The sequence below is a fragment of the Narcine bancroftii genome, chromosome 7 (genome assembly GCF_036971445.1).
Source record: "Narcine bancroftii isolate sNarBan1 chromosome 7, sNarBan1.hap1, whole genome shotgun sequence".
Taxonomy (NCBI): Eukaryota; Metazoa; Chordata; class Chondrichthyes; order Torpediniformes; family Narcinidae; genus Narcine; species Narcine bancroftii.
In genome coordinates, this window is record NC_091475.1 from 14,977,981 (window position 1) to 15,004,629 (window position 26,649).

Here is a 26,649-nt window from a genome sequence, read left to right on the forward strand (position 1 = left end):
CAGAAAACAAGCCCTTCAGCCCTTCCAGTCAGTGCCAAGTATTTTTCTGCCTAGTCCCACTGACTTGGCACGCAGTCCATAGCCCTCCATACCCCTCCCATCCACGTACCTGTCCAATTTGTCCTTAAATGTGAAAATTGAGCCTGTAATCACCACTTCAGCTGGCAGTTTGTCCCACACTCCCGCTACTCTCTGTGTGAGGACGTTTCCCCTAAATTTTTCTGCTTTTTGTCTGTGACTGGTGATAGAATGGATTTCCATTTATTAGCCAGTTGGTGAAAAATAAGGAGGTTGGAAATAATGCCCTTTCCCTGGAACCTGGCCACTCATTATTAAGTGTTAAAAAGTGACACCAGAGAAGAAGGAGATTTGAGTGAACTTGTTGCAAGTGTAACCATCTGCTGGAGTCGGTGAGATTTCTCCCAGACACAGGGGTTGAGAAAGGGTTCGGTTTGGAACTAGCCCGGAGATCACATTAGCATGTGAAAAGTGAAAAGGCACTTTGATCCTTCATTTCAAGATCTCAGGGTCAAAATAAAGATTGGGCAGGTCGCGGCTTAACACCTAGTGTACAAATTATTTTCTTCAGTGGGGCAACCAACCAGATTAGGAATCCTTTAAAAATCAAATTGAAAATGAAAGTTAAAAAAAACTTGAAAATGATCTGCAGTGGCCAATGGTGGGAATCGACTAATCTCTCCAGTTCCCGGTTTGCCAAAAATACTCAAATTATTCAGCCTCCTAAAATCAAGAAATCGGAATAACAAACGGAAAGGAGCAGTATATCTGTATATCTGGTAAAGAGATGAGCATTCTTGAGCGAATTCGACAGGTCACACTGAGAACATTACAGCACAGAAGCAGGCAACTTCAGCCCTTCTAGTCCGTACTGAACCTTTTTTTTGCCTCGTCCCACCCACCTGCACCCAGTCCACAGTCCTCCACACCCCTCCCATCCATGTATCTGCCCAAATTCTTCTTAAATGTTAAAAACTGAGCCCGCATTCATCACCTCGACGATCTTTTAAGAAGATTGTAGCGGTTTTATCATTTTCAACGGACGAACTCATCGAGCCAGTCCTTATTGTCTTAGTGCCTGACCTTTCCATTATTAGTCATGTACAAATAAAAGTAAAATAATAATTATTTTGTCGGTATTGTATAGTTGAATTTTTATAAAAATAACAATATTAGGTCCAGAAATGTGCAGAAACAGAAGGGGAGAGGGGGCTGGGGGGACGTTTGATGGAGATTCTTTGAACAGCAAACTTTGTTGGAGTTGGGGTTTCACCTTCCAAATATGAGCTCTCAATCCCAGCCATTCCTTCACATTCTGGCATTTCTATTTCACGTTTTATGGGCTTAATGGTTTGTTTTAACGTTGAACAGATTAATACCGATACAGTCGTATAATGGCAGAGCCCGAAATAGAGGTCGTGACTGAAAATGGGGTTTCTTACCTGGGACAACCCCAAATGGACGGAGGCAGTTTCCGAGATGTACATGATTTTGCCATCGGACGCTACGACGAAAACAAAGCCATCAAGAGTCTGAAAGACATGGAAATCAAGAGGCCAACCATTATCAGTCTGAACTCTTTCCCCTCATCGTGAGCTGCACGTGTGTCTGCACTCGCCACGGTGGAGCACGGATGCTGGTCCAATGCAAAAGGTCTCAGTGCAGAGGTGAATAATTATATTTTGAATGGGAGTGCAGGTCCTACTAAATGATTTAAGAGCCGGAATACTTTGAGTATTTTGAGAATATTTTGAATACTTTGCACCCCATTCCTTCCCCCCCTCTCTTCTCCCCCCCCTCTTCTTCTCCCCCCCCCTCTTCTTCTCCCCCCCCTCTTCTTCTCCCCCCCCTCTTCTTCTCCCCCCCTCTTCTTCTCCCCCCCTCTTCTTCTCCCCCCCCCTCTTCTTCTCCCCCCCCCTCTTCTTCCCCCCCCTCTTCTCCCCCCCCCTCTTCTTCCCCCACCCCACACACCTACTGACAGACACACACAAGCTCACCTTTTTTTTTGGCTATTTATTGGCCAACTCGCTTTTAAAATACAATAGAATGTATCCGTTTCATTGAGAAGTTCCGTTACCTGAAGTAAATGGGATCCTAATTCTCTGGCCACGTTGTCCAAAGGACTGACACGACTAGATTGTCCCCAGGCATCTCCCAGACCTGTTGGAGAAATAGCGCCCTGTGTCAATAGCTGGTAACTAGATGGTGAAAACTGCCAGGCAGGAACTTTAGGCTTCAAAGGTGAGGACGGATTTGCCGCGGCTCCTCCTCGGTTTAATAACCCACGAATTCTGCAGAGAAATATATTTGGAGAATGTTCACTCTTAGGCATTATATGACGACGCACAGTTTCGTTTCCCGGTCATTCGCGAGGAATTATTTGCTTTTTCTAAGCGTTGAACAAGGTTGATGTGAATCTGCAACACCGATAGAAAGTCGGTCGAATGTGCCCATTTACGGCGGTTCATGATGGACATAGACTGATATTTTGCACTCGGGGTAACACATTTACATTTAGTACACGTCTCGTTGGCTGTGGACAATATGTGAGCAGATACGGGGGAGGTGACATCTCCTCTAGATCTTGGGAAGTGGATCTAAGTCAGAGATAAGGAGGACCTAGACGGGCGCGGGAGCTCCACGACCAGGTTCTCTCGAACTCATTCTCAATATGACCACTTTCTATGACTGGAGATCTATTACCTGCGGCAAATACCTCTGCAAATAGAGTAGGGGTTGGCAAATAGGCTTAAGTATTCATTGTTCACTTCGGTTAATGGAACATCCATCACATTTACAAACATTTGCTGTACCTCTGGTGCGAGTAAGTTTATGCCCTCTTTCATGGCCTGACTGCACCTTGCACTGTTTTAAATGCCCACAATATGTTTTTTTTTAAACCTTCAAACTCACTCCTCAGATAGTTTGACCGGTCTCCTCGTGATTATTTGTATCCCAATGGTTGGGATATGGTTTGTATCCCAAAATCCGTGTTTTTAATGCAGTTGATCGGATGCCGATGGAATCGTTCAAAGCCAATGAAGCAACCAGCCCGAGGATGTCAAGTTCCTCATTCTGGAGGTCGTGTTGGCCCATATGCTGATTGCACCATCACACAGAGCCCAGCTCACGAAGCCGGAACGAGGTGAAAGGCCATTAGATAGCACGGGGAGAACGAAACACCGAACGAATGCGTTCAATCACATGCTAAAGACTGTAAATAGCACCAGATTGCGCTGAGGTGCAGGCAATTCTGCAATGATTAATTTAATGTCGGGGTTGTTTGTGTGCATCTGATCATTCATGAGCCCGGCTCCTGATACGTGATGTTGCTCCCATTTATATTCCTATCGATTCTCCTTTGCATTATGCTAGCCCACCGGTCTTGCCGTGTTTTTCTTGTTTGATCTTTAATCCCTCCTCCCTTTCAACTCAGCAAGGGTTTCTGCCCTCGCCGGATTCCCATCCTTCCCCCAACCACAATTTTCCCCCAACCACAATTTTCCCCCCAACCACAATTTTCCACCAACCACAATTTTCCACCAACCACAATTTTCCCCCAACCACAATTTTCCCCCAACCACAATTTTCCCCCCAACCACAATTTTCCCCCCAACCACAATTTTCCCCCACCACAATTTCCCCCCCACCACAATTTCCCCCCACCACAATTTCCCCCACCACAATTTCCCCCCACCACAATTTCCCCCCCACCACAATTTCCCCCCCACCACAATTACCCCCCCACCACAATTTTCCCCCACCATAATTTTCCCCCAACCACAATTTTTCCCCATTCAGTCTTTTTAGTTGGATTTCTATTTCCAATTCAACCGAAAGTTTATCCATCTGAAACGTTTACCAGACTCCACCTGAGCTGCTGAACATTTTTAATATCCTTTGGTTTCAATTACAGATTTTCTTCACCTGGAATATCCTGCATGTCTGTTCCCACCGAGGCCAAATTACCTTAGAACACAGATAAGAACATTACAGTACACCAGTGCCGACCTATATATACTTACTCCCCCAGAAAACGGAATCTCTCTACCACATAACCCTCTATTTTTCTTTCATCTATGCGCCTGTCTAAGAGTCTCTAAAATACCCGATTGCTCCAGCCTCCGCCACTAATCTTGGCAATAATTTACCCTTGATATCTCCCCTTCACTTTGCACAGATGACCTTTGGCATTTGTTACTCCTGCTCTGGGTAAAAAGATACTGACTTCTATGTATCTATGCCTCTCATAATCTTTTAGAGCTTTATTAAATCACCTCTCATCCTCCTTCACTCCAAAGAGAAAAACCCTAGCTCTGCTATCCTTGCATCATAAGATGTAATTTCTAATCCAGGCAATATCCTGGTTTATCTCCTCCGCACCTTCTCCATAGCTTCCCCGTCCTTTCTGTAATGAGATGACCAGAACTGAACATAATATGCCTCCGTGCACAATATCCATCTAAAGATTATCAGGACATCCCACCAAATATAATTGAGGCATGGACTAAATAGGATAAATAGCCTTCTCTGCACCCTGAACACTCTCAGAAAAAAGCATTAGATCCAAATCTGGACCAGTCGTGGTTCCTCAAAATACAACCCAACAGTTTTGTTTTAACGTGATGAGGGTTTGTGTCTCCACCACCCTTTCACGCAATGAATTCTGGAGCCCAACTACCCTCTGGGAGAAAGTAAATGAATGTCCAATGTTTTGATTCCTGTTTAGGGCCTATAATTTTTTTACACATCAATTAAATCTCCCCTCCAACTCTTCTGTTCTAAGGAAAAAAAACATTGCCAGTCTATCCAATGGTTTATCAAAACTAAAAATTCAGCCCTGAAAACATCTTGTGCACCTTCTGCAATGGAATTGCTTATTTCTTGCTATGTAGTGAGCTGAACTCTGTGGGTCTGTAATACATTTCGTATTACAGATACTTCCAGATTAATCTTCCTGTTCTTATATGTAAAAGAATGCATATAATACATGTTTTAGCCATCTCATTGATTTTTTAAAAAAAAATTAGCCACACATGGTAACAGGCCATTTCGGCTCATCACTCCATGTCGTCCAATTTACACCCCATTATGTTTTGAATGATGGGAGGAAACCAGAGCCCCCAGAGAAAACCCATACAGGCATGGGGAGAACACGCAACGCGGGATTCAAACTCATTTGCCATGCTACCTGCAAGGATCTGTTGACATTCAGTCAGAGAACCTTTTTCTTCTACACCTCTGAGCATCAAGTCGTGTACTATATAATCCAAAAACAAATATCTGTAAAGGCCTGACGTCTGAAATTGAAACATGAAACAATAAAAAAAACACTCAACAGACCAGGCAGCATCTGTAGAGAGAGGGAATCAAAAGTTATCCTTTCAGGTCAACGAATTCACAGCATCATACACTTCAACAGATTTAATTCCATTTCTACTTTTCTACCCAATTGATAATTTCTGCAAGTTATGGTCTTTCTCCTCGCTGACAACTACACAGGCTGTTTTTGAATTATCTCAAAACTTCATCATCAAGTTTGTAACACTTAATTCTCAATCATCTGATAAGAAAGCAGAACTGAGTCAGGAGTTAGTATGCGCAGGATGTCAGCAGCTCGGATGTGTTGACAGCCCATGGCATCGGGAGTTAGTATGCGCAGGCGGCCTTGGCATCATGAGCTCGGATGTGAAATCAAAAGTATGGATTCTGACCATTGTAACTTTGAAATATCGTGTTGGAATATCATAACTCAGGGTCTCTCTGTACTGAACATTGTAGAATCCCACTGGTAACAGCATTCGAAAATACCAATAACCATTTGCTTCATAACACTGGTTCAATTTCAAATCCAATTTTTCTCTCTTTCTTGAGTTTCACAACATATTTATTTTTACCAGCTAACAGTATGGGATCTTGATGACAGCCATGCCAAAACCCTTTTCAACCATATCAAATGTACTCTCCTCCTTACTACCTCCTTAAAAAAAAAATCAGGGGGCGTGGCAAGATGGCGTAAGGATCAGATGTGCCTTCCAGTCCTCTCCTGACTCTATCTTATTGTTTTGTCTAGAAACGCCCGTTAAAATTCTTTAAAAGTTTAGATAACTTCAGTGCTGTTAATTTAACATATGATGGTACAATTGGTGGAAAAGAGCAAAAAAAAAAATGACAACAGATCATCAAAAAACTACATTTTCCAAAAGTTCAAGTTTTGGAGCCTACCTACAGGAAAGACACCGGGACTTAGCCTGAAATGGATCCCAGGAGAGAGGTACAGCTTTCGGATGTAGAGATCAATGTTACATCGGTAGAGCCCTCTAAAGAGGGCGCCAAACAGCCTTTAGAACAAAGAATTACTCAGGTTCGCACATGTGCAGTAGCATCTGACGGCAATGTTATGAATGAACCACTTGTAGTAACATCAGTTGAAGTACCGGCTGGGGAAAGGCATTTGTCAACTGTAGCGGTGGCACTGCAAACTGCACCTCTTGAGATAAAAGAACCTATACAACTTGATGTACTGGGAGAAATTAATACATTATGGACTGGGGAAAATCCCGGCCAGCGTCCTCCAGTCACTGCTGGAAAGGCTGTGGCTGGGGTTTCCACACGCAGCTATACTACAAGGAAGGCAACCAGAATGAAGGAAGCAACAGAAGACCCTTTGGTTATGCAGAAGAAGCAGGAATCTGTTGAGCCAGAATCTTTTCCAATTGAAAAGATTCTTGTGAATCTTGAATCTAAATTATCTTATGCAATGCAGGGATTATCTAAGATTATGACTGAACTTGGTACTAGGTTCAATACTCTGATGGAAATAAATTCTCAACAGATGGCTGAGTTTGGAGCTTTTAAGCTTGAAGTGAGAGATAAATTTAATTCGTGTGAAGAAGATATAGACGAAATACGAGATCAAGTTTCAGATATGACCAAAATGGTCAAAGATTTACAAACTCAAAATAAAAATTTGGTGAAAAAGATTGATTATTTGGAAAACCAATCCAGACGGAACAATATAAAGATTATTGGTTTGCCAGAAGGAATGGAGGGACCAGACCCAAGAAAATTTTTTACTGAATGGATTCCACAGGTGCTGGGTCAAGAACATTTCCCGGAAGGTATAATACTGGAACGTGCTCACAGAGCCTTGCGTAGAAGACCTATTTCAGGTCAAAGTTCAAGACCTGTTTTGGTTCGTTGCTTGAATTATTACGACAGAGAAATAATTTTACGAGTGGCTATTAGAAATGCACAACAGAGAAAATCACCCTTGATGATTCAAAATAATCGAGTTTTCTTCTATGCGGATTTGAGTCAAGAAGTTATGTTCCAACGACGGGAATTCAACTCTGCTAAAGAGTTGTTGTGGAAGAAAGGTTACAAGGCAACCTTTAGATATCCAGCTGTTTTGAAGGTTTTCCAAGATGGTTGCCAAGCAAAATTCTTTGATTCTCCAAAGGAAGCTATAGCATTTGCTCAAGAGCCACCAATTACTCAGTTTCAACAGAGACGTAGTCCGCCGCGATCTCTAAGGAGACAAGAGATGGAAGAAAAGAGCCGTGCTCCAAGAAGGAATGGTTGTTATGGTGACTCGGCAGTTGGAGTTGATTAAAAGAAGAGTTTTCTTTTTTTTTCTAATGTGTTTTTGTTTAAAAAAAAAGGAATATTAAATAATGATGATGTTAGTTTAAGATGAAGTGAGAGTTGGGGGAGAGAACTGGATAGGCACTATTTCCTGAAAGTCATCTGCTACGTGTGAGTTATCTCACACCCATTTTTTTTGGGAGTTACCGCATTGCGCGGTTTAGACGGGAGGGGGTATTTTTAACCTCCTACCCGTTTTTTTCCCTTTTTTTTTGTATTATTAGATTAAAGAGTGAAGGTTTTTTTTGTGTTTATAAAAAAAAAAGCATAAGAAAGTATTTGATTGTTTAAAAAACTAAAAATTGATGTGATTTTTTTTGTAAAGTTTATTCAGTAGATAAGGAATATTTGAAATTTAAATGTGAATGGGATGGATAAGTTTTTTTTAAATATTTTTTCTTTAACTTTAAGGTGAAAGGAGTGGTAATTCTGGTGTATATTATTTTGCTATTTTAGTTATAGAACGAAGGGAATAATGGTGAAAGTTATAAATTGAATTGTACAATTCTTAATGAGGCTTGAATTTTGTTTGTGGTTTATGCTCCATTTGTTGAAGATATGGATTTCGTTGTAGATGTGTTTTATTATTTGGATATCTGAATTTTACCGTAATGATTGGGGATATTTAAATGTGGTATTGGAGCTTTTATTGGATAATTATTCAAGAGTAAAAGGGAAAAATGGTGGAAGAGTACTAAAATTGAATTGTACAATGCTTAATGAGGTTTAAATTTTGTTTTAAGATGGTGGTTTATGTGACTAATATGATGATAGATGTGAAGTTAGTTGATATTTGGTGAAGGTTTATCTCTATAGAGAAAGTTTTTTTTCATCTTTTTTTTCTCATGCTACAATTTTTTTTAAAGAATTGATTATTGTTTAAGAATTTCTGATAGACAATGTTACTAACTTTAACTTTACTAATTTTTTATATTAAGTTTGAGTTAAATATATGTTTCATCTTAACTCTGTTAAATGTATGCATTTAAGTTTGATTTAAATATGTTTTTTAAGTCTGATATCTTAGTATTAATTACTTCTCTTTTTGTTAGTATTTTAATCGGTTATGTTTTTGTTTTTTTTGTAAGTGGGTTTTTTTTCTCACATATTATTAACTTTATTAATTCTTCACTCTTTATTTTGGGGGGGAAAGGGGGAGTTGGACTAATTTGAGTTGGGTTATTAATGTGTAATAATTATTGGGGAGGGTATAGTTTATTTAGATTACTGATACTGTATTGTAATTTTATTATTTTATTCTTATTTTTTTTAAATGTAATCCTATATGTTATTCATGTTATAAAATCTTAAATAAAGTTTAAAAAAAAATCAATCATTAGTCAGACAGAACCTTAACAATTACAAACCAGCTGAGTTGGATTAAACTGTTGCTTTCAAATGATTCCAATAATTATTACACCCCACCCCCCACTACCAGTTAAACGAACATGCTGAAATTACTTATTTTATTCCCTTCTCCCCCCATTTTTTTTAATGCCACAATGTTAAGAGCATGCCTCTTATTCTCTTCAGCCAGGGAGGAGTGGAAAAATAGTTTGATAAATACTGATAATAAAACTGATGAATCTAGCCCTTTATATCTTCTTAAACATGTTGCAATCCAATGAATTGTCAGACAATTAAAGTCTCCTCACCTTCTCTATTACAACCCTATTGATTTCCAATTGTCAGAAAATTGCTCTACTATCTCCTTTGTACTTTTTGGTGGTGTAAAAACATTTCTGCCAGAATGCTGGAATTTAGCTCACATCTCCTCATTGTGACGACGTCTTAACACCCTTTCACACCCTCTCCATTGCTTCATTTGGCTTTTATTGAGAAGAGGATATACTCTTGACTTCAACCCATGAGAATATTTTAGATTTTACCTCATTGATAGCTAGATGAGCAATTTTAATGAAATGGAAGGATGACTTTCCACCTACCCATGCTCAGTAGTTACATGATGTCATGTCCTGTTTAAGCTTGGAGAAAATTAGATACAACATTAAATAAATAAAGCTTCATTTTGACAAAATGTGAGGCCCATTCATAGATTATTATCATAATTGAAAGATTTAAGAAGTTTGGATGCTCTGGAGACTCACTGCTTGATGTCTGAAGGTCGCTATTCAATCCATATCTGTACATCCCTACAGGTTAACCTTGTTGAGAGGGTGGGGTGAGATTAGTCTGTGGATTTTTGTGTTTTTTTTTCCTTTTTCTTTTTTTTTGTTTAATTTGTAAACAGGTTTAAATATGCTTTTCGTTAAGATAGAATTTACTTTTTGTTTGGATAAAAGGAATGTTTAATTTAATCTTATATATCTTCTAACAAGAACTATATTGAAATATATCATAAGAAAGGGATAAATGGTTATTTACCATATTGATAGAATTTGACGTTTCAAAGAAATAATGTTAAATAAACAATTAAGGATAAGTTTCTGATTTACATTTATATTTAATTTGTTATATGTATATGATATGACCAGTTGTTTGTTATATTAGATGACTTTTTATGTAGGATTTATATGTTAAACAATAAAATGTTAAAAAGAAAAGAACATCCCCTCACAAGACATTTAAAACCAAGATCATCTTCCCTTCTTCTATATCTCCCTGCCTCACTATCTCATCTCAGCTCATCTTTACATTGAGGCAATGGAGGCCAATGTCAGCGAATACAATTACTGACAGGTAATATCTGGAAAACTACATAATTTATTGAATTCCAAAAGGAATGTTAGAAGGCAGTTTAAAACAAACAAAGAACTTCTCCCCCCCCACCCCCCAAAGTCAAGGAGGTGAGACTGATACAGGTTTAGGAATTTAATTTGTCTGATTTCTATAAGATGAAAATACTATCAAAGTTCACCGTAGTAAACAATAATGCATTCACTATTTACTACAAATTGAAAAAGAAGTAATTCAGTTTCAGAACACATTAAATCTAGTGCGGTATGGGTTATTATTCTAATGTAATCTTTGGGTCTTACCCTTGTTGGCATTTCCTTTGGATGGGCCAATAATCTGAAACGCTTTTCATCTTATGTAGCTTCAGAATCGACGGAGATATGACTGCAATCTAACAAATGGCGATTACTTTGTATGGTCCTTATTATACCGTTGCCGGGACAGAAAATTACATATTCTGGCATTGCAAATCTCTGCTCCTTGTGACATAATTTTCCTGTGATCATCTGCTAAATATTTCTGGTCAAATCTGTAAGGTTTCCACTTGCTTTCCTTTCAGAGACAGCTTCTTCCCCTCTGCCATTAGATTTCTGAATGAACCACAGAGACGACCTCACTTTCTCCTTTTTTCTTGCAGTATTTATTTATTTTTGACTAGCAATATTTACACTGTGATGCTGCCACATCACTTGTTTAAGACAATAAGTTCTGATCCTGATTGTGAAATATACTTGGTATCAACATTCAAGAGAGAAGCAGTTACTTACTATCAGAATGTTTAAAGCAACGGGACTGTCCCACCAGAAGGAATAATTCATATCGATCATCTAATATATATTTGTGCATGTATGTCTGTTTGTTTGTCTGTTCTCCATGCAAATCGATATGGAGCACTCTAGAAATGTCCAAGGAGATTCATTAGGGGTAACATTTAATGCTGAATGTCATGACCACATTGAATTTAACTTTTAAAGTCATATGAAGTTCAAAAGTGTTTTTTGACCAGCTTGCACTGACTTGCATTACTGTTTATTATACAAGTATTTACTAGCACTGACTTGCATTACTGGTTACTATAATTGTGGTAACATTTGATGCTGAATGTCATGACCACATTGAATTTAACCTTTAAGGTCATATAAAGTTTAAAAGTTTCCAAAAAAAATTGAACTTGCAGCTGGGACACCTCAATTAGATACAGGGCTGTACATCAATGTAGATTCAGAATAAAAACAAGTGGCCAAATCCAGTTCAATATGGGCCTAAAAAAAGCAAAGCAACATTGGCAGAAGCTCTTCACAAGCCCGTAGAGTTAGACAAAGGAGAAAGGAAGTGGCAGCAGAGGAGCCTCAGTCTCGCCCCTCACTGTTGAAGCTTCCAGGCATACCAGGAGCAGGCAGCAGGAAACAGAACAGCAGTGATACGCCCGCCTCGGTGCTCACGCTTCCAGACAGGCAAGGGGCAGGCAGCAGGAGGCAGAAGAGCAACATCAGGCCCACCTCAGTGCTCAGGCCTCCAGAAAAACAAGGAACAAGCCCAAGCCCACCTCAGTGCTGATTCCACCAGGTATTCCATGAGCAGACAACAAGAGTCTGCTGAAGAAGAACAAGCAAGAATCTAAGCAATGAGAACAAAAGCCACCAGCCGAAGGGCAGAATTGCCATAGATTTTTGGGGTATTTTGTTTCAACCATGTAATCAACAACTTAGTGTTTTATTTCCTGGGCAACGCAGGGTATCCTGCTAGTATTAAATATCCCTGTTTCAAGCCTCCATCAGACTAATCTATAAAATATATATATGCCTCCTTGCCTGTACAGGAAAAGTGTTGTCATTGTTAGCCCCACTCTGTGTGCTCCAACCTCTACTAACGTATCCCGTCGGAATGTCAGGCAGAACAGAATGTGCTGAGCCATGCCCAAACAGACCCTGGGACAGCCGTTCTACAAATCCAACCCCTTGATATTCCAGCAATCCTTTAAATTGTGCTATTTTAAAATCTATATACAGTTTTGTGTTGTTGGGACACACAATTTCTTCTTCACTTCCCTTCTCTTGAATCGTTCAGAGTATTGTGTTTATTCCTGGATCCAGTGTATCACAGCATCATCCATTTTGACCCCATTTGCCACAATTTTACACATTCACGAACACATTGCAGTGTTCTATCTACTGCTACGTCGTGTTCCAAGCACATTGCATTTCCAAGGTTCTCTATTTTTTCCAGACGTTTTGGAATATAAGCAGTGGTTACCAATTCAATGCATATCCATTGGCCCTACATCACCTTAATCCCTTGTTGAAGCTAACAGTCTGCCTCCAATTCTATTTCCTATAAATCAGAAGTCCAAAAAAAATTCAATATATCAATTCAAGATGGGAGACACAATGTTTATTCTAAGTTATTGTCAAAGCAAACTTGAAGCAAGACCAAGGACCTGATTTGGCCACTGGATTTTTTAGCACAGTCCTAAGATTTTTCATTGGGTGAGAATTTGCCCCAATGTGGAGCACAAATGTTTACTCACATTTGGCTATAGTTTGGTTTTAGTCTTGATATAGAAAGATTTGCCTTCGAGCACAGATTCAATTTATTAGTTCCCGAGTAAGGGAACCACCCTGTAAGAACAGATTAAGTAAGTCTGGTCTGTAACACTGGACAATGAAGGTTTTGCTTCCTGAACATACACTTTTGGATGCATTTTATGGATTTTGGGGGCTGATCATGAAAATCACCTTAAAAATTTCCTATCATGTCCTGTTTTTTGATATAACCTATTTTTGTGATTTCCTGTATTAGTTTAAGTCTACTTCAAACATATGAAACCACGAAGTGCAGCACGTCATTGAAAATTTATTTTCTGCATTCACACTTGGACGTCTTCCCTGCTGATCTTGGTGCAGTCAGTGATGAACATGGTGAAAGGTTTCACCGAGACCTTGCGACCGTGGAAAAACGCTATCGGGCAACTGGAATCCATCGATGTCGGCTGACTATTGTTGGACACTGACACAAGAAGCACCCCAGCTGCCGAGTACAAAAGAAAATAAACGGCAGAACATTTTTAGGTCAGTTGAACTAACGTAATGCGTCAGCTTCATTATGCGATTAAAGATGTTAAAATTCAATAAAGGTTAATTTAATGTTTCTCCAATTTCCTACATGATACAGCAAATCTGAAATTATCTTTGTGTTTAGCTTAAAGTTGTCTATCATAATCTTCAATTTCTTTTCAGGAAGCAAATCTTTTGGGAAAAAAAATTGTTGTCCAGTGTAATCACTGGTGTTTGGCAGAAGGAGAGGAGACCTCATGTAAAAGATTCTGAAAGGGATTTACAGCATAGATTCCTTAAGGTTCTTTCCTTTGGCTGAGAATCTAAATATTCCAGATGTAGTCACTGGATTTTTTAGCACAGTCCTTGGGATAGGAGGTTAACTATTAAGATTGAGATGAATAATGCCCCTATACACAGTAAGTCATGCATATTTAGCATTTCAAGCCTACAGATGATCAATTATTGACTATATTCAAAGTTGATATTAACATTTGTTAGAGTACAAGAAAATCAGAGCCGATGAGGATTGAGTAGGAATGTGTGGTTGGGGTCAAAACTAGTCACAATATTCATTTGGAAGGAGTCTCACGTGATCCTATGGCTCTTTGAATTTGTTGAAGCTTGAATGCCACTTCAGTCTATCTCTAATAGATCTCATGGATGTAGGCTCATAAACCTATTCTTCAGTCAGAGCTGCAAGGACAAAAATATCCATCATTTTACCTGCTTTTTTGATTTTGTGAAAGATATTTTAAGAAGCAATAAAATGAAAATGCAAAGACTGTGTTTGAAGCTGAACATTTTATCTAATCTGGTCCTTATATCTTTGGGGTTAGTTTTGACATTTGAGAAAGTTCTGTGAATCAGATTAATAGTTATTGACTTGAATTTCATTTGTTCAGTATCCTTCTTCTTCCTCTTATGTAGTCCCTCGAGATCAAGGAATGGGGTTAATATGTAAGTCAGATGGTTGACAGGGGGAAGTGATTGGGTCATTTTTTGAAGTGGCACAGTCCTTGCATCCCTTGTGAGGGATTCCTGTGTGCTCTTGGGATTGTTAATACCATCCCAATTATGCTTTCTCCACTTTCAGCTGTGTTGTACCTGAGGTTCTCAGGGATCAGTGAGATGTTGCACTTCGTGAAGGAAGCTTTGAACACATCATGAAACTGTTTCTTCTGTCTGTCTCGAAATCTCCTTCCACGACAGAGCTCAGAAAATAGTACCTACTGTGAGAGTCTGGTATCAAGTCTGAGGATGATATGGGGCAGCCCAAAAATAGCCAACTGGAAGCAAATATGCTTCAATGCAAGGAATGTTGATCTCGGAAAGGACTTTGATGTTGGTTTGCTTTTCTTCTGAATGAATCTGGAAAACCTTGCAGAGGCATTTATTGATCTGCATGTTTGCCAGATCTCAGAATCATAAAAGGGAGCAAAGGCCACTGGTCCCCAGTGAACCAGATATTTTACAGCATCTCCAAGATCCTGATCTTCTAAGGCTGTACTGATCCACTAAATGTGGCCATGACCTTCATCATCCAGTTCTGCCTTTTCCAAAGTTGATGCTTTTTATATATAGTCTCGCTGTCAATGTTTGTTGGAGTATGATGTGAGGCGGAGGCTGATGGGCTGAGGGGTTTGTGGATGTTAAACATACGGCCCATCCTTTTTGTGCTTCGGCGTGAGTCAAGTACGTCATAGAGCTTATCTCATCCAATGAGCACGGCAAGTGTAAATGTACACTACAGTTCATTTGCCTGATCAGATCAGATTTAGATTTATTATCAGAGTACATACATGACATCACATGCAACCCAAGATTATTTTCCCTGCGGGTATTGCAGAAGACTAATATACAGTCAATCATCGTTTCTTTATATAATCACATTTAGGTCACCATAACACTCTTAGTTGAAGGACACAACTAAGCTTAAAAACACAAACCTCAAGATTGAAAGATATTTTCTTTCCCACGCCCTGCATTTTTGATTTATTGTTGCGTGACTTACAATAAGTATGAGATGACTTCCCTGGAAAGCATGCAAAACTGAGCTTTTCAATGATCATAAGTACACATGACAACAAGCAATTTCATTCAGTTTTTAATTTTAATTGAATTTAGATGTACAGCATAGTAACAGGCCCTTTTGTCCCATAAACCCGTGTTACCCAATTGACCTACAATCCCCGGAACGTCTTTGAGCGTCAGGAGGAAGCATAGACATGGGGAGAACGTACAAACTCCTTACCGATGGAGTGGGGTTCCAACACCAGTCATGAGCGCTAGAGCTGTAACAGCATTGTGCTAACCTCTACGCCAGATGCACCACCCATATGCCACATCAATCTGCCAAGGACAGCAATTACACAATTTGGCTTCACCACTGGTTGTTTTTGAAATTCTTCCCATTTAATAGAGCAAGACTAGAGTTATAATTGACTCAACCAGATTAAAGGGTAAAAAGGGTTCTTGGCTTTAGTGTAATATTTTCTTCTGCATTGCCTCTAGAAACATAATGAAATATACTACACTTGCTTGGATTCATGCCACCTCAATTGCACATAAGAAGCTCAAGATCAGGATCACCTGAGAGAAGAGCTTGGGAAGCTGAATGGTCTAAGGGTAGATAAGTCTCTTTAACTAGATGGGATGCATCCTTGGGCTCTGAACAAAGTAGCTTTAGAGATTGCAGAGGCATTAGTCAATCGATTCTGGTATCATTACGAAGGACTGGAACATTACAAAGGTCACTCTGCTACAGTATTTAAAAAGGGATGGGGGCACCAGAAAGGAAATTATGGACCCGTTAGCCTAACATCGGTGTTTGGGAAGTTGTTGGAGTTGATTATCAAGAATGAGGTTATAGAGTACCTTAAGGTCCTGGACAAAATAGGCCAAAGCCAGTATGGTTTCCTTGAGGGAAAATCTTGCCTAACAGATTTGCTGCATTTTGTTTTGTTGAGGAAACAAGAAGCAGACTAGACAAAGGAGATGTAGTTTATGTTTTATATATTGGGATTTTCAAAAGGCCTTTGAAATGGTGCTGCACATGAGGCTGTTGAACAAGGTGAGAGCCCATAGAATTATAGGAAAGATACCAGCATGGGTAGACCATTAGTTGATTGGCAGGAACCAGAGAGTTGGGAACAAAAGGATCCTATTCCGTCCGGTTGGCTACCAGTTACCAGTGGTGTTCCGCAGGGGTCAGTGTTAGGGCCATTTCTTTTTACATTGTATGTTAATGATTTGGATTGCAGAATTCATGGCTTTGTGATTAAATATGCAGATGATACAAAGATGATACAAAGAGGGGCAGGCAGTGATGAGAAAACAGAGACTACAGAGAGATTTAGATAGATAAGGAGAATGGGAAAAGAAGTGGCAAATGAAATACACTGTTGGAAAGTGTATGGAAATGATGCACTTGTATCTGGAGGAATAGAATATAAGAGCAAAGGTGTGATGTTGAGGCTTTATGTGACACTGGTGAAGCCTTGCTTGGAGTGTAGGGAACCATTTTAGGCTCCACGTTCAAGGAAGGATGTGCTGGCATTAGAGAGTGTTTAGAGAATATTCACAAGAATTATTACTGGAATGAAGGGATTTGCATTATTCAGACTGTAATTCGGAGTTCAGAAGAATGAGGATGGACTTCATGGGAGCATTTTGAATGTTGAAAGGCTTAGACAATGTAGATGTGGCAAAGTTGTTTCCCATGGTTTGGAAGTCCAGGACAATGATTGAAGGGCACCTATTTAAAACAGAGATGTGGAGGTATTTCTTTAACCAGAGAGTGGGTGAACCTCAAGAATTTATGAAGGCCAAGTTATTGGGTGTATTTAAGGCAGAAATTGATTGGTATCTGAATAGTCAGGGTATCAAAGGTTATGGGGAGAAGGCAGTGGAGGATGTGTGTGTGGGGGTGAATGGATCAGCTCATGATGGAATGGTGGAGCAGATTTGATAGGCTGATTGGCCAACTTCTGCTCCTATACCTTAAGGTCTTATCATCCAGAACAAAGCAGCCTTGAGTGACCCACCCTTCCCAAGCAAGCAACCAAATAATTCATTCCCTCCACCACTAGCAACACCATACACTGAAGTTACTCACCTCTCCTCCAATTTTATCCTCACACTGATAGCCTCTACTATCAAGAAAGATACAGCCAACAGGCTCACTTGTTCAGCACTGCCTGCTATCCAGCATCACTGGGTCCAGGTAGTGGAACGTCCTCCGGAGAGCGGAAGGGAAACAGTTTCACCCAAAAGTTAGTAGTAACTCAAAGAGGAATCTCTAAAGGAGAATTAAGGATGTGAAATATCTCTTCACAACTTGACTCCTAGAATTCTATTCATTTCTCTCAATTCCTCTGCCTCCATCACATCTGCTCCCAGGAAGAAGTTTTCCATTCCAGAATATCCGAGATGTCCTCCTTCTTCAAAAAAAACATGACTTTCCCTCTACTGCCATCAATTCAGCCCTTACCACACATCTGCCTTAGCTCCAAGATGCATCAAGAAATGATTACTTTTTTACTCACCTACCTGCATCCACAGAGAAACCATAGAAAACTACAGCACAGAAAACAGGCCATTTGGCCTTTCTAGTCTGTGCTGAAATGGCATTCCTCTAGTTCCATTGACCTGCACCCACTCCATAACTCTCCAGTCCTCTCCCATCCATGTACCTATCCAATTTATTCTTAAAACTTAAGAGTGAACACACATTTACCACATCAAATGGTAGCTCATTCCAAACTCCTACCACTCTCTGAATGAAGTTCCCCCTAAACCCTTTCACCCTAAAGCCATGTCTCTCATATATCTCTTGCAATCTAAGAGGAAAGAGACTACTTGCATTTACTAAGTCTATACCCCTCATAATTTTGTAAACCTCTATCAAATCTCCCCTCATTCTTCTACGCTCTAAGAATAAAGTCCCAACCTGTTTCATCTTTCCCTGTAACTCAACTCCTGAAGACCTGACAATATCCTACTAAATCTTCTCTGCACCCTTTCGATCTTACTGATATCCTTCACATGATATTCCAAATTTGGCCTCACCTTGACTTGTACAACTTCACCATAACATCCCAACTACTATACTCAATACTTTGATTTATAAAGGCCAAGATGCCAAAAGCTTTCTTTACAATCCTGTCTACCTGTGATGCTACTTTCAGGAAATTATGTATCTGCATTTCCAGGTCCCTTTGTTCCTCCACACTTCTCAGTGCCCGACTATTTACTACGTATGTCCTACCTTGGTTAGTCCTTCAAAAATGCAACATCTCACTCTTATCTGCATTAAATTCCATCTGGCTCATTTTTTTCAGTTGGCCCAGATCCCTCTGCAAGCTTTGAAAACCTTCCTTGCTGTCAACAATGCCTCTAATCTTAGTGTTATCAACAAACTTGCTGATCCAATTTCCCAGATCATCTTGATCATTGATAGAGATAACAAACAACCAACAAATTATCCTCCACAATTTCTGCCACCTACAACGTGACCCCCATCACCAGACACATCTTCCACTCTCTTCTGCTTTCTGCAGAAACCACTCCTTCGTTCACTCATCCATTCCAAATCACCTCATCGATACCTACCCCTGTGACTGCAAGAAATGCTACACGTGTACACATACCTCCTCCCTCGCCACCCTTTTGGGCCCCAAACAGTCCTTCTAAGTCAAACAATGCTTCAATTGTGCATCTGCAATGGTCATCTCCTGCATTTGGTGCTCTCATTGTGGCCTCCTTTACATCGGAGAAACTGGGAGATCATTTCATTGAACAACTTTGATTTGTCTGCTGCAAAAATAGAGACCTCCTAGTAGCCAACCATTTTAATTCCACTCATCATTTCCACACTGACATGTCTATCCATGCACGGACAAAGTGAGGCAACCTGCAAATGGGAGGAACAACACCTAATATTCTGTCTGGGCACTTTCCATCCAGATGCCATTAAAATCAGCTTCTCCAGATTCTTTTACACCCCTCCTCCGAGCATCTCCATTACCCTATCCCTCTGTTTTCTTTACTCCATCTTCCCACCCACTTCCCCCTCTCTGTCTGGCTCTCCATTCAGAGAACTATCCTTACCATCTTTTTTTTTCCTGTTCTACCCTCCTACCTACATCCACCTGCCTGTCCCTGCCACTTCCTCTCTCCTCTCCACCCCCATCTTTTTATACAGGCGCTGCCTGCTTTTTGCTCACACCTTAAGGAAGAACTCAGGACTGAACCAGTGGTCACTCTTTGTTTCCTGTGGACGCTGAGTGACCTGCTGAATCTCCCCAGCACTTTTCCTTTGTATAGTGAAATTAGTGTCGACCTTGCCGCGACATCTGCCTCGCAAAAATAATTATTTTTTTAAAAAGTCTGTGCCCATATGTTTAAAATACAGGTCGATTGATTAGGGGATGGGACACATGGCCGGCTGTTTAATGTTGGAATTCCGGTGATGTAAAACTTTTTATGATGATCTGAAACCTTACAACGAATTATGTAATTATTTACAGTCAAACCTTTAATGTTCTTAAAGAGTAAAGGAGCCGTCCGTTCGGTTTATAGCCTTTCTCGGGTGGAGGGGGTGTGTTGGAACCGCTGTGATGCAGCGACGATGGAACTGCTGGAGAACCTTTTTAATCAAATTATTGATTGGAAACACTTTCCAATAGCAGGCACTATGGAATAATGGATGATGGAGCATGTTTCAGCTCATAATCACATGTGGCGTCTACCATCAGAACGTGGAATCCCACTCAAGCTTGAGTCTTGGAAAAAAATGTTTCGACTCGAAACGTCTGACCTGTTCAGTTCCTCCCGCAATTCTTTGTTTGCTTAAGTTTATCAAGCCTCTTATGGTGGGGGGGGTGGGGGTTGACTGCGATTCTTTCCTCATTTTCCAATACTGTATTTGTGCAGATTTATTGCTGCAATATCGAACCAACAATAAAAGAGCATTAAAACCGGATTCTATTTTCATTCTTTAATTAAGGTTTGACCTAAGATTGATTTGGGAAAAGTCACAATTTTACATAATTCGTGTCCAGTGCAAATGCAATCAAATTTTCAAAACATAAGACCCCCAAACATTTTTATGGTACTAGCTCAAAGCTTATATTGCCCAGGGGAAATGAAAGAAGGGGACATGAACACATTGCCGGGCTCTTAACCAAGTTCAAACAGTAACATCCCCACCCTCGCACCAAACATTGCATCTCTCTCTCTGCTCTCGCTCGCCGTGAAGGCGAATGAGAGGGAACGGTTGCGCAGTGATTTATACACAGTGCACGTCTATACGGTTATGGCGGTGTGGGTGTGTGTTTACACCACCTGGTCCTCAGATGTTACCAAATGTCTTAGGTTCATCTCAACATCCATTCCAAATAAAATCGAAGTCAGATCCCTACGAATGGTGATTTTATATGATATGCAACTGCATAATTGCGTTTGAAGCTGACGCAAAGATGAAGATCCCACCCAGGACTTTTGAAAGGACGAGCAGAGTGGAATCGAAAATATAGGCCCTGCTTCTACCACAAGAAAACAAATAACATTTAAAACAGTGTCTCCTGATTTTTTCGGAAGGAATTTCAATAAATAAATGTTAGGATGTTGCCAACCGAAGTATTTGGCTCATGCAATGAGAGAGAATGATGGTGGAAATGCTTATTGTCATACACATTGTACAATGTACATATGGACCGAAAGTCTTACTCGCTACAGTCGAACATGTACTTAAAAAAACTACAAAACAAGAGAACACGAAATTAAATTAACACAAAACAATAAATACAACAAGCACAGATAATAAACATTAACTGTTAACCCAGTGCAATAATGCAGACTATTCTTCCGTGGTGTCGGAGCAGTCCATCAGAAGTGTAACGAGGGAAAGTTCAAGAAACCTGATAGTTGTTGTTGGGGGTGGGGGGGGGGAAGGAAGGGACCTGTGCTTGAGCCTAGAAGTACTGGTGTTTCAGCATCTGCATCTTCTACTTGAAGGATGTAGTGAGGAAGTTGCTATCAGGACAGTGGGGTCCTTTCTGGGGGCCTGTCATCTTTATTTTTTTACATTTAAAAAATTTTTCACACTATGAACCATATTAATCAAAATACACACAAACATTTCCCTCTTGAATCTACACAGTGTCATTTTCTCCCCTTCCCCCCCCCTCCCTTCCCTCCCTCCTTCCCACCCCCCTCCAAACCCATTAAATGTTCAACATATACAGTACAATAAACCCATTAAACAATGTCATCACACAATGAGAATAAACAAGAAAATTGTGTCATCTACTGGATCAGTTCATTTCATTTTCTTCTCATTCTGACATTTTAGGGGGTGAAAGTCGGCGGTAGGCCCTCTCTGTTGTGTTCCATGTACGGTTCCCAAATTTGTTCAAATAATGTGACTTTATTTTTTAAATTATATGTTATTTTTTTCCAGTGGAATACATTTATTCATTTCTATGTACTCTCAGGCTTTCTTCTGATTTCCAAGATAACATTATACATTTTTTTTGCTACAGCTAAGGCTATCATCATAAATCTTTTTTGCGCTTCATCCACTTTGAGGCCTAATTCTTTACTTCTTATATTACTTAGAAGAAAGATCTCTGGATTTTTTGGTATGTTGCTTTTTGTGATTTTATTTAATATCTGATTTAGATCTTCCCAAAACCTTTCCACTTTCTCACATGCCCAAATTGCATGTACTGTTGTTCCCGTTTCCTTCTTACAGCGAAAACATCTGATACTGTTGGGTCCCATTTATTTAACTTTTGGGGTGTGATATTATAGCCTGGGTAACCAATTATATTGTATCATGTGTTACCTCGTATTTATTATAGTTCCGGAGCATAGCTTTTCCCATATTTCATTTTTTATCTTTATGTTTAGATCTTGATCCCACTTTTGTTTGGGTTTACAGCTCATTTTCTTTCTCTTGCAGCTTGATGTACATGTTCGTTATAAATCTTTTAATTATCACTGTGTCTGTAATCACATATTCAAAGCTGCTTCCTTCTGGTAACCTCAGTCTGCTTCCCAATTTGTCCTTTAAGTAGGTTTTCAGTTGGTGGTATGCAAACATTGTACCTTGAGTTACTTCATATTTGTACTTCATTTGTTCAAATGATAATAAATTATTTCCCCCCAAAATTGTCTATTCTTTTAATCTTGAGGCTGTGATGGGAGGTTGGAGCCTGTGATGTTTGTCATGGTCTGGAGCTTTCTGCGTTCCTGGGCTGTCGAATTACCGAACGGGGCTATGATGCAACCAATCAATCTATTTTCCACTGTGGAAATTTTATTCGCTATCATGCCAAATCTCCCCGGACCCTTTAGAGTGCAGAGGAGCTGCTGTGCTTTCTTCACAGTGACCTCGATGTGCTGCTTCCAAAATAGGTCTTCTGAAATATGGGCTCCCAGGAACCTGAAGGTGCTCACCCATCATTGCGGACGGGTACCTGGTTCCTCGACCTCTCCTTCCTGAACTCAGCAATAAGCTTCTTGGTTTTAGTGACGCCGAGGACGCTGTTCTGGCAACATCCAACCAGAATCTCAATTTCTCGATCACCTCTCTGGATTTTGACTTTTGGAGACTCCTAACTTCGGTTCTTTGACCAGCGCACACAGAGAAATGAAATGATTAACAGCGTCGTTTGTACACCAACAACAACCAAAAAAGGACCACCTGGATTCACGGATATATATTTTATTCCTTCGATTTTGACTGGATGGGAACTCAGTCGTTAGAATGGCACATCTGTGAGGCTGAATTAGACGCTCACCACAAAAACCGACGAAAGCATTAACACGTAAACAGGGGGTGGGGTTGGGGGGGAGGAAAACAAACTGAATGGGACCTGTGCTGAGATCAGGATTGACTGATATCCCTGACTGAATTCGGTCCTTCGAAGTATTTTTTTTAAACAAAGGAGAAAGTCCAGGAAAATGTCGCAGACGCTTTTACAGCAACTTTCTATTAATTCCGGCCTCCTGATTTCAAACGCCAGTATTGCGACCACCGTGGTAAAGAGATCCTTTTTTAATCATCTTGACATATTCCAATTGGTACCAAATCCTTCCGTCAATATATCCAATCTAGTTATAGTCATTGCACCTCCTGACATCTTTGCAAATAACAAAAGCTACTAAAAAGTTCAAAACACCTCGCTGATTATATTAGCAGATTTTAAAATGATGAATTCTAATATTTTATTTCGCCCTGTTTTGTTCTTCTAAAATATTTTTAAAAAACACGGTGCTGGAGAAACTCAGCAGGTCAAACAATGTATATAGCAAAGATAAAGGTACAGAACCAACTTTTCGGGCTGTTTGACCTGCTGAGTTTCTCCAGCACCGTGATTTTTTTTTAAACTTCAATCACGGTGTCTCCAGACTTTGGTGCTTTACTCAGCGTTGTTCCAAGTTTGGTATCGCGGATCACAGACAGCGGTGAATTCGCCGTCACGTTAAAGCACCGCCGAGGCGGAGAGGCATGAATGGGCTGTTGTGTTCGCTCTCTGCCTCTCACTTCCTCTTTTTCACTTTGCAGGGTCAAAAGGCAAACTTGAGGGTTTTTTTCGCTCAAGGTTTTCATTTAATGATGCCCCTTTTGCTACGCGTTGTCCGCTGAAGACTCGGGATCGGCAGCCTGTGCCGGCGTCGGCGAAGTGCACCAAGGAGGTCCAAATGAATTGGTCACTTATTTTAATCGACGACGACAATGTAATTCCAGGAAACACGTGGGGGTAAAAGATTCGACATTCCCTTGTGAAAACATCTCGACGGCCACATCATCCGCATCGTGGAAATTGAAATAAGAAAGGCAGCTCTTTCTGAGACCAAGAAACGTGTCATTTGGCTCTCATCCTACTTCCATTGTATCTGGAAGTGAGACATCGGCCCGAGGGGAACGAGGTTGCAAGGGCGTGACGAGATGGCACAGTCTCCGCCGATGAGTGAACAGGGACCCTGGATGGACGAGTTTAGTGTGATCGAGCCAGTCCGATCCAGGGGCCGCATGGGGCGGAGAGAGTTTGATTTCTGCGGAGTTTAGGGCCTGTCCCCACGTCCCCCTCCCCCCGGGGGTCTTCCCCCCAACCACTGAATAAATTTCAGGCCCACTTAATCCGCAAAAAATCCAAGAACCATCTCAGAACAGTTTTAATGGGACGGAACTGCACTAACGAGCTTCCACGTACACGAGGAGACGGTGAATTAGATCACCTGTCACTTCAAGATGAACACAAAGATTAACAAACATTACCTAAGTTGATGGAAGGAGAAGAAAAGAAAAGAATGGACTCAGTAGAATTTCTGGTGTATTTCTGTTGAATGACAACATTGTCTAACTGAATTAATGCAACCTAGATTGTATACCTAAAATGGATGAGAGGGGGGGGGGGGTGGGGGGGTGGCTTGGGAGGAGGGAGGGGGGAGGGAGAAAAAGTCACTGTAAATGTGTGGAAAAGAAAAAGTGTATATCATGGCTATTGTGATTTATGGTGTGAAAAATAAAAAAATTTAAAAAAAAAGATGAACACAAAGATTTACTGAATCACGTAAGAATTTGGAGAAAATTTAATTTTTTTTATTGAATTCAGCACCTTTTAGTCGCATAATGATACTGACACATTGCGTTAGTTCAACGGACCTAAAAATGTTTTTCGTTTGTACTAAGCATCTGATGCCTTGTCAGTGTCCAACATTATCGGTCCAACAGCATTGATGGATTCCAGTTGCCCTGATACCGCTTTTCCATGGTCGCAAGGTCCTGGTGAAATCTTTCACCATGTTTGCCACTGACTGCATCAAGATCAGCGGGGAAGACGTCCCAGAGCCAAAGCAGAAAATGAATTTTCAGTAAAATGTTGCACCTCATGCTTGAAGTATGTTTTCAATCAGCTGGACATCGTTTGGTGCTCCGTAGTTGCCAATAAAGTCTTTGAATGCCTTCCATGCCAGGCCTAAGGCAACATTTACATAGCTCCTGTACTGGGTGCATGCTCAGGCATGGATGGACTGACCAAATCAGCTTGCTTTGTGGGCAATATACTAGTAGACTTAAAATATGACAGGAAATCACCAAAATAGCTTATCTCTTAAAAAAACGGGACCTGGTAGGAAATATTAAGGCGGTTTTCGCGGTGCCCAAAATCCATAAAATACACCCTAAACTGTTCAGGAAGAAAAATCTTTATTGTCCAGTGTTCTTTGTGGTCCAGCAGGTACAGATTATCTCCCCTACCCAAGGTGGTGAATATAGTCCAGCATGAAAGATAGCATCGGAGAGAACGCGCCGACCCCTTCTCCACAGTCGCTGTCTGACCCGCTGCATATTCCTTGCGTGTTGTTTCCATTTCAAATTTGCACCAGCTTCAATGTTTTGTCTAAAAGTCATTCGTATACACTAGGAAACGTGATTCCACAGGCTGGCTGAGTGCTTCCGTTACTTCATTAGGGAACCTTCTCGTTCCTACACTTGAATCTTGGCCCAGCATACGATTTCTTTTTGCTGTAACATGATATTTCACCAACAAAGGTGGTTCCAAAAATGATCCAGTGTTGCAAGTATGGACCTAACTCGCCCATTGCTAACATATCAGGTCGTCGACCTTTCACTGGAAAGACCACCGGCGTGAAAACCTCTGTTTTTCTCGACCCCAGCCAACACTGCCCGGCAGATTCAACGTTTCCCGCCGTTTCAGATTTTGTTCTCAGAATTTCTGCAGCCGCGGTCATTTGCTTTTGCCACCTCCTCTCGTCCGCACAGATGTCATTTTGCTCCAGCAATATTTTTCTCTTTTAACCCACGATTGCAAACTTCTCATGGTTTATTGTCAGTTTGATATAGTTTTAAATGGCCCTTTATTTACAATGTTATAGCTGCAGCAGGAAGCTCTCCGTGCATTACTGCCGAAGACTCGAGAGTCACAGATCCACCACAGAAACAGGCCATTCGACCCATCTCATCCGTGCCGACCGATTTTCCCCTCTGAAATAGTGCCACGTATCTAGACTTGGTCCATATGGCTTGGGCCATTTCCTAACCTGTTGTGTCCATACCTACGCCTATTTCCATCTCTGGATATTTTAAAACGCTTTTCTGAGAAAGGTGTACTTTTGAACACTGTGGACAATCTTCACAAAACTACCTTCCACCAACATCAAGGTTGCATTGAATAGATAATTAGTCATATTATTGACGTCG

At 40.5% G+C, this 26,649-nt stretch overlaps 1 protein-coding gene across 1 annotated transcript in view; it reads right to left on the reverse strand.

Moving 5' to 3' along the window:
- The window catches only part of sim2 (SIM bHLH transcription factor 2), a 72,291-nt gene that overhangs the window by 36,706 nt on the left and 8,936 nt on the right, over nt 1-26,649 (reverse strand). Inside the window, exons 2-3 of the mRNA XM_069892351.1 lie at nt 2,096-2,178; nt 1,461-1,550 (exon numbers count right to left, since the gene is read on the reverse strand). Of these exons, the coding sequence (XP_069748452.1) occupies nt 1,461-1,550; nt 2,096-2,178 (173 nt within the window). The remainder of the gene's footprint in view (nt 1-1,460; nt 1,551-2,095; nt 2,179-26,649) is intronic.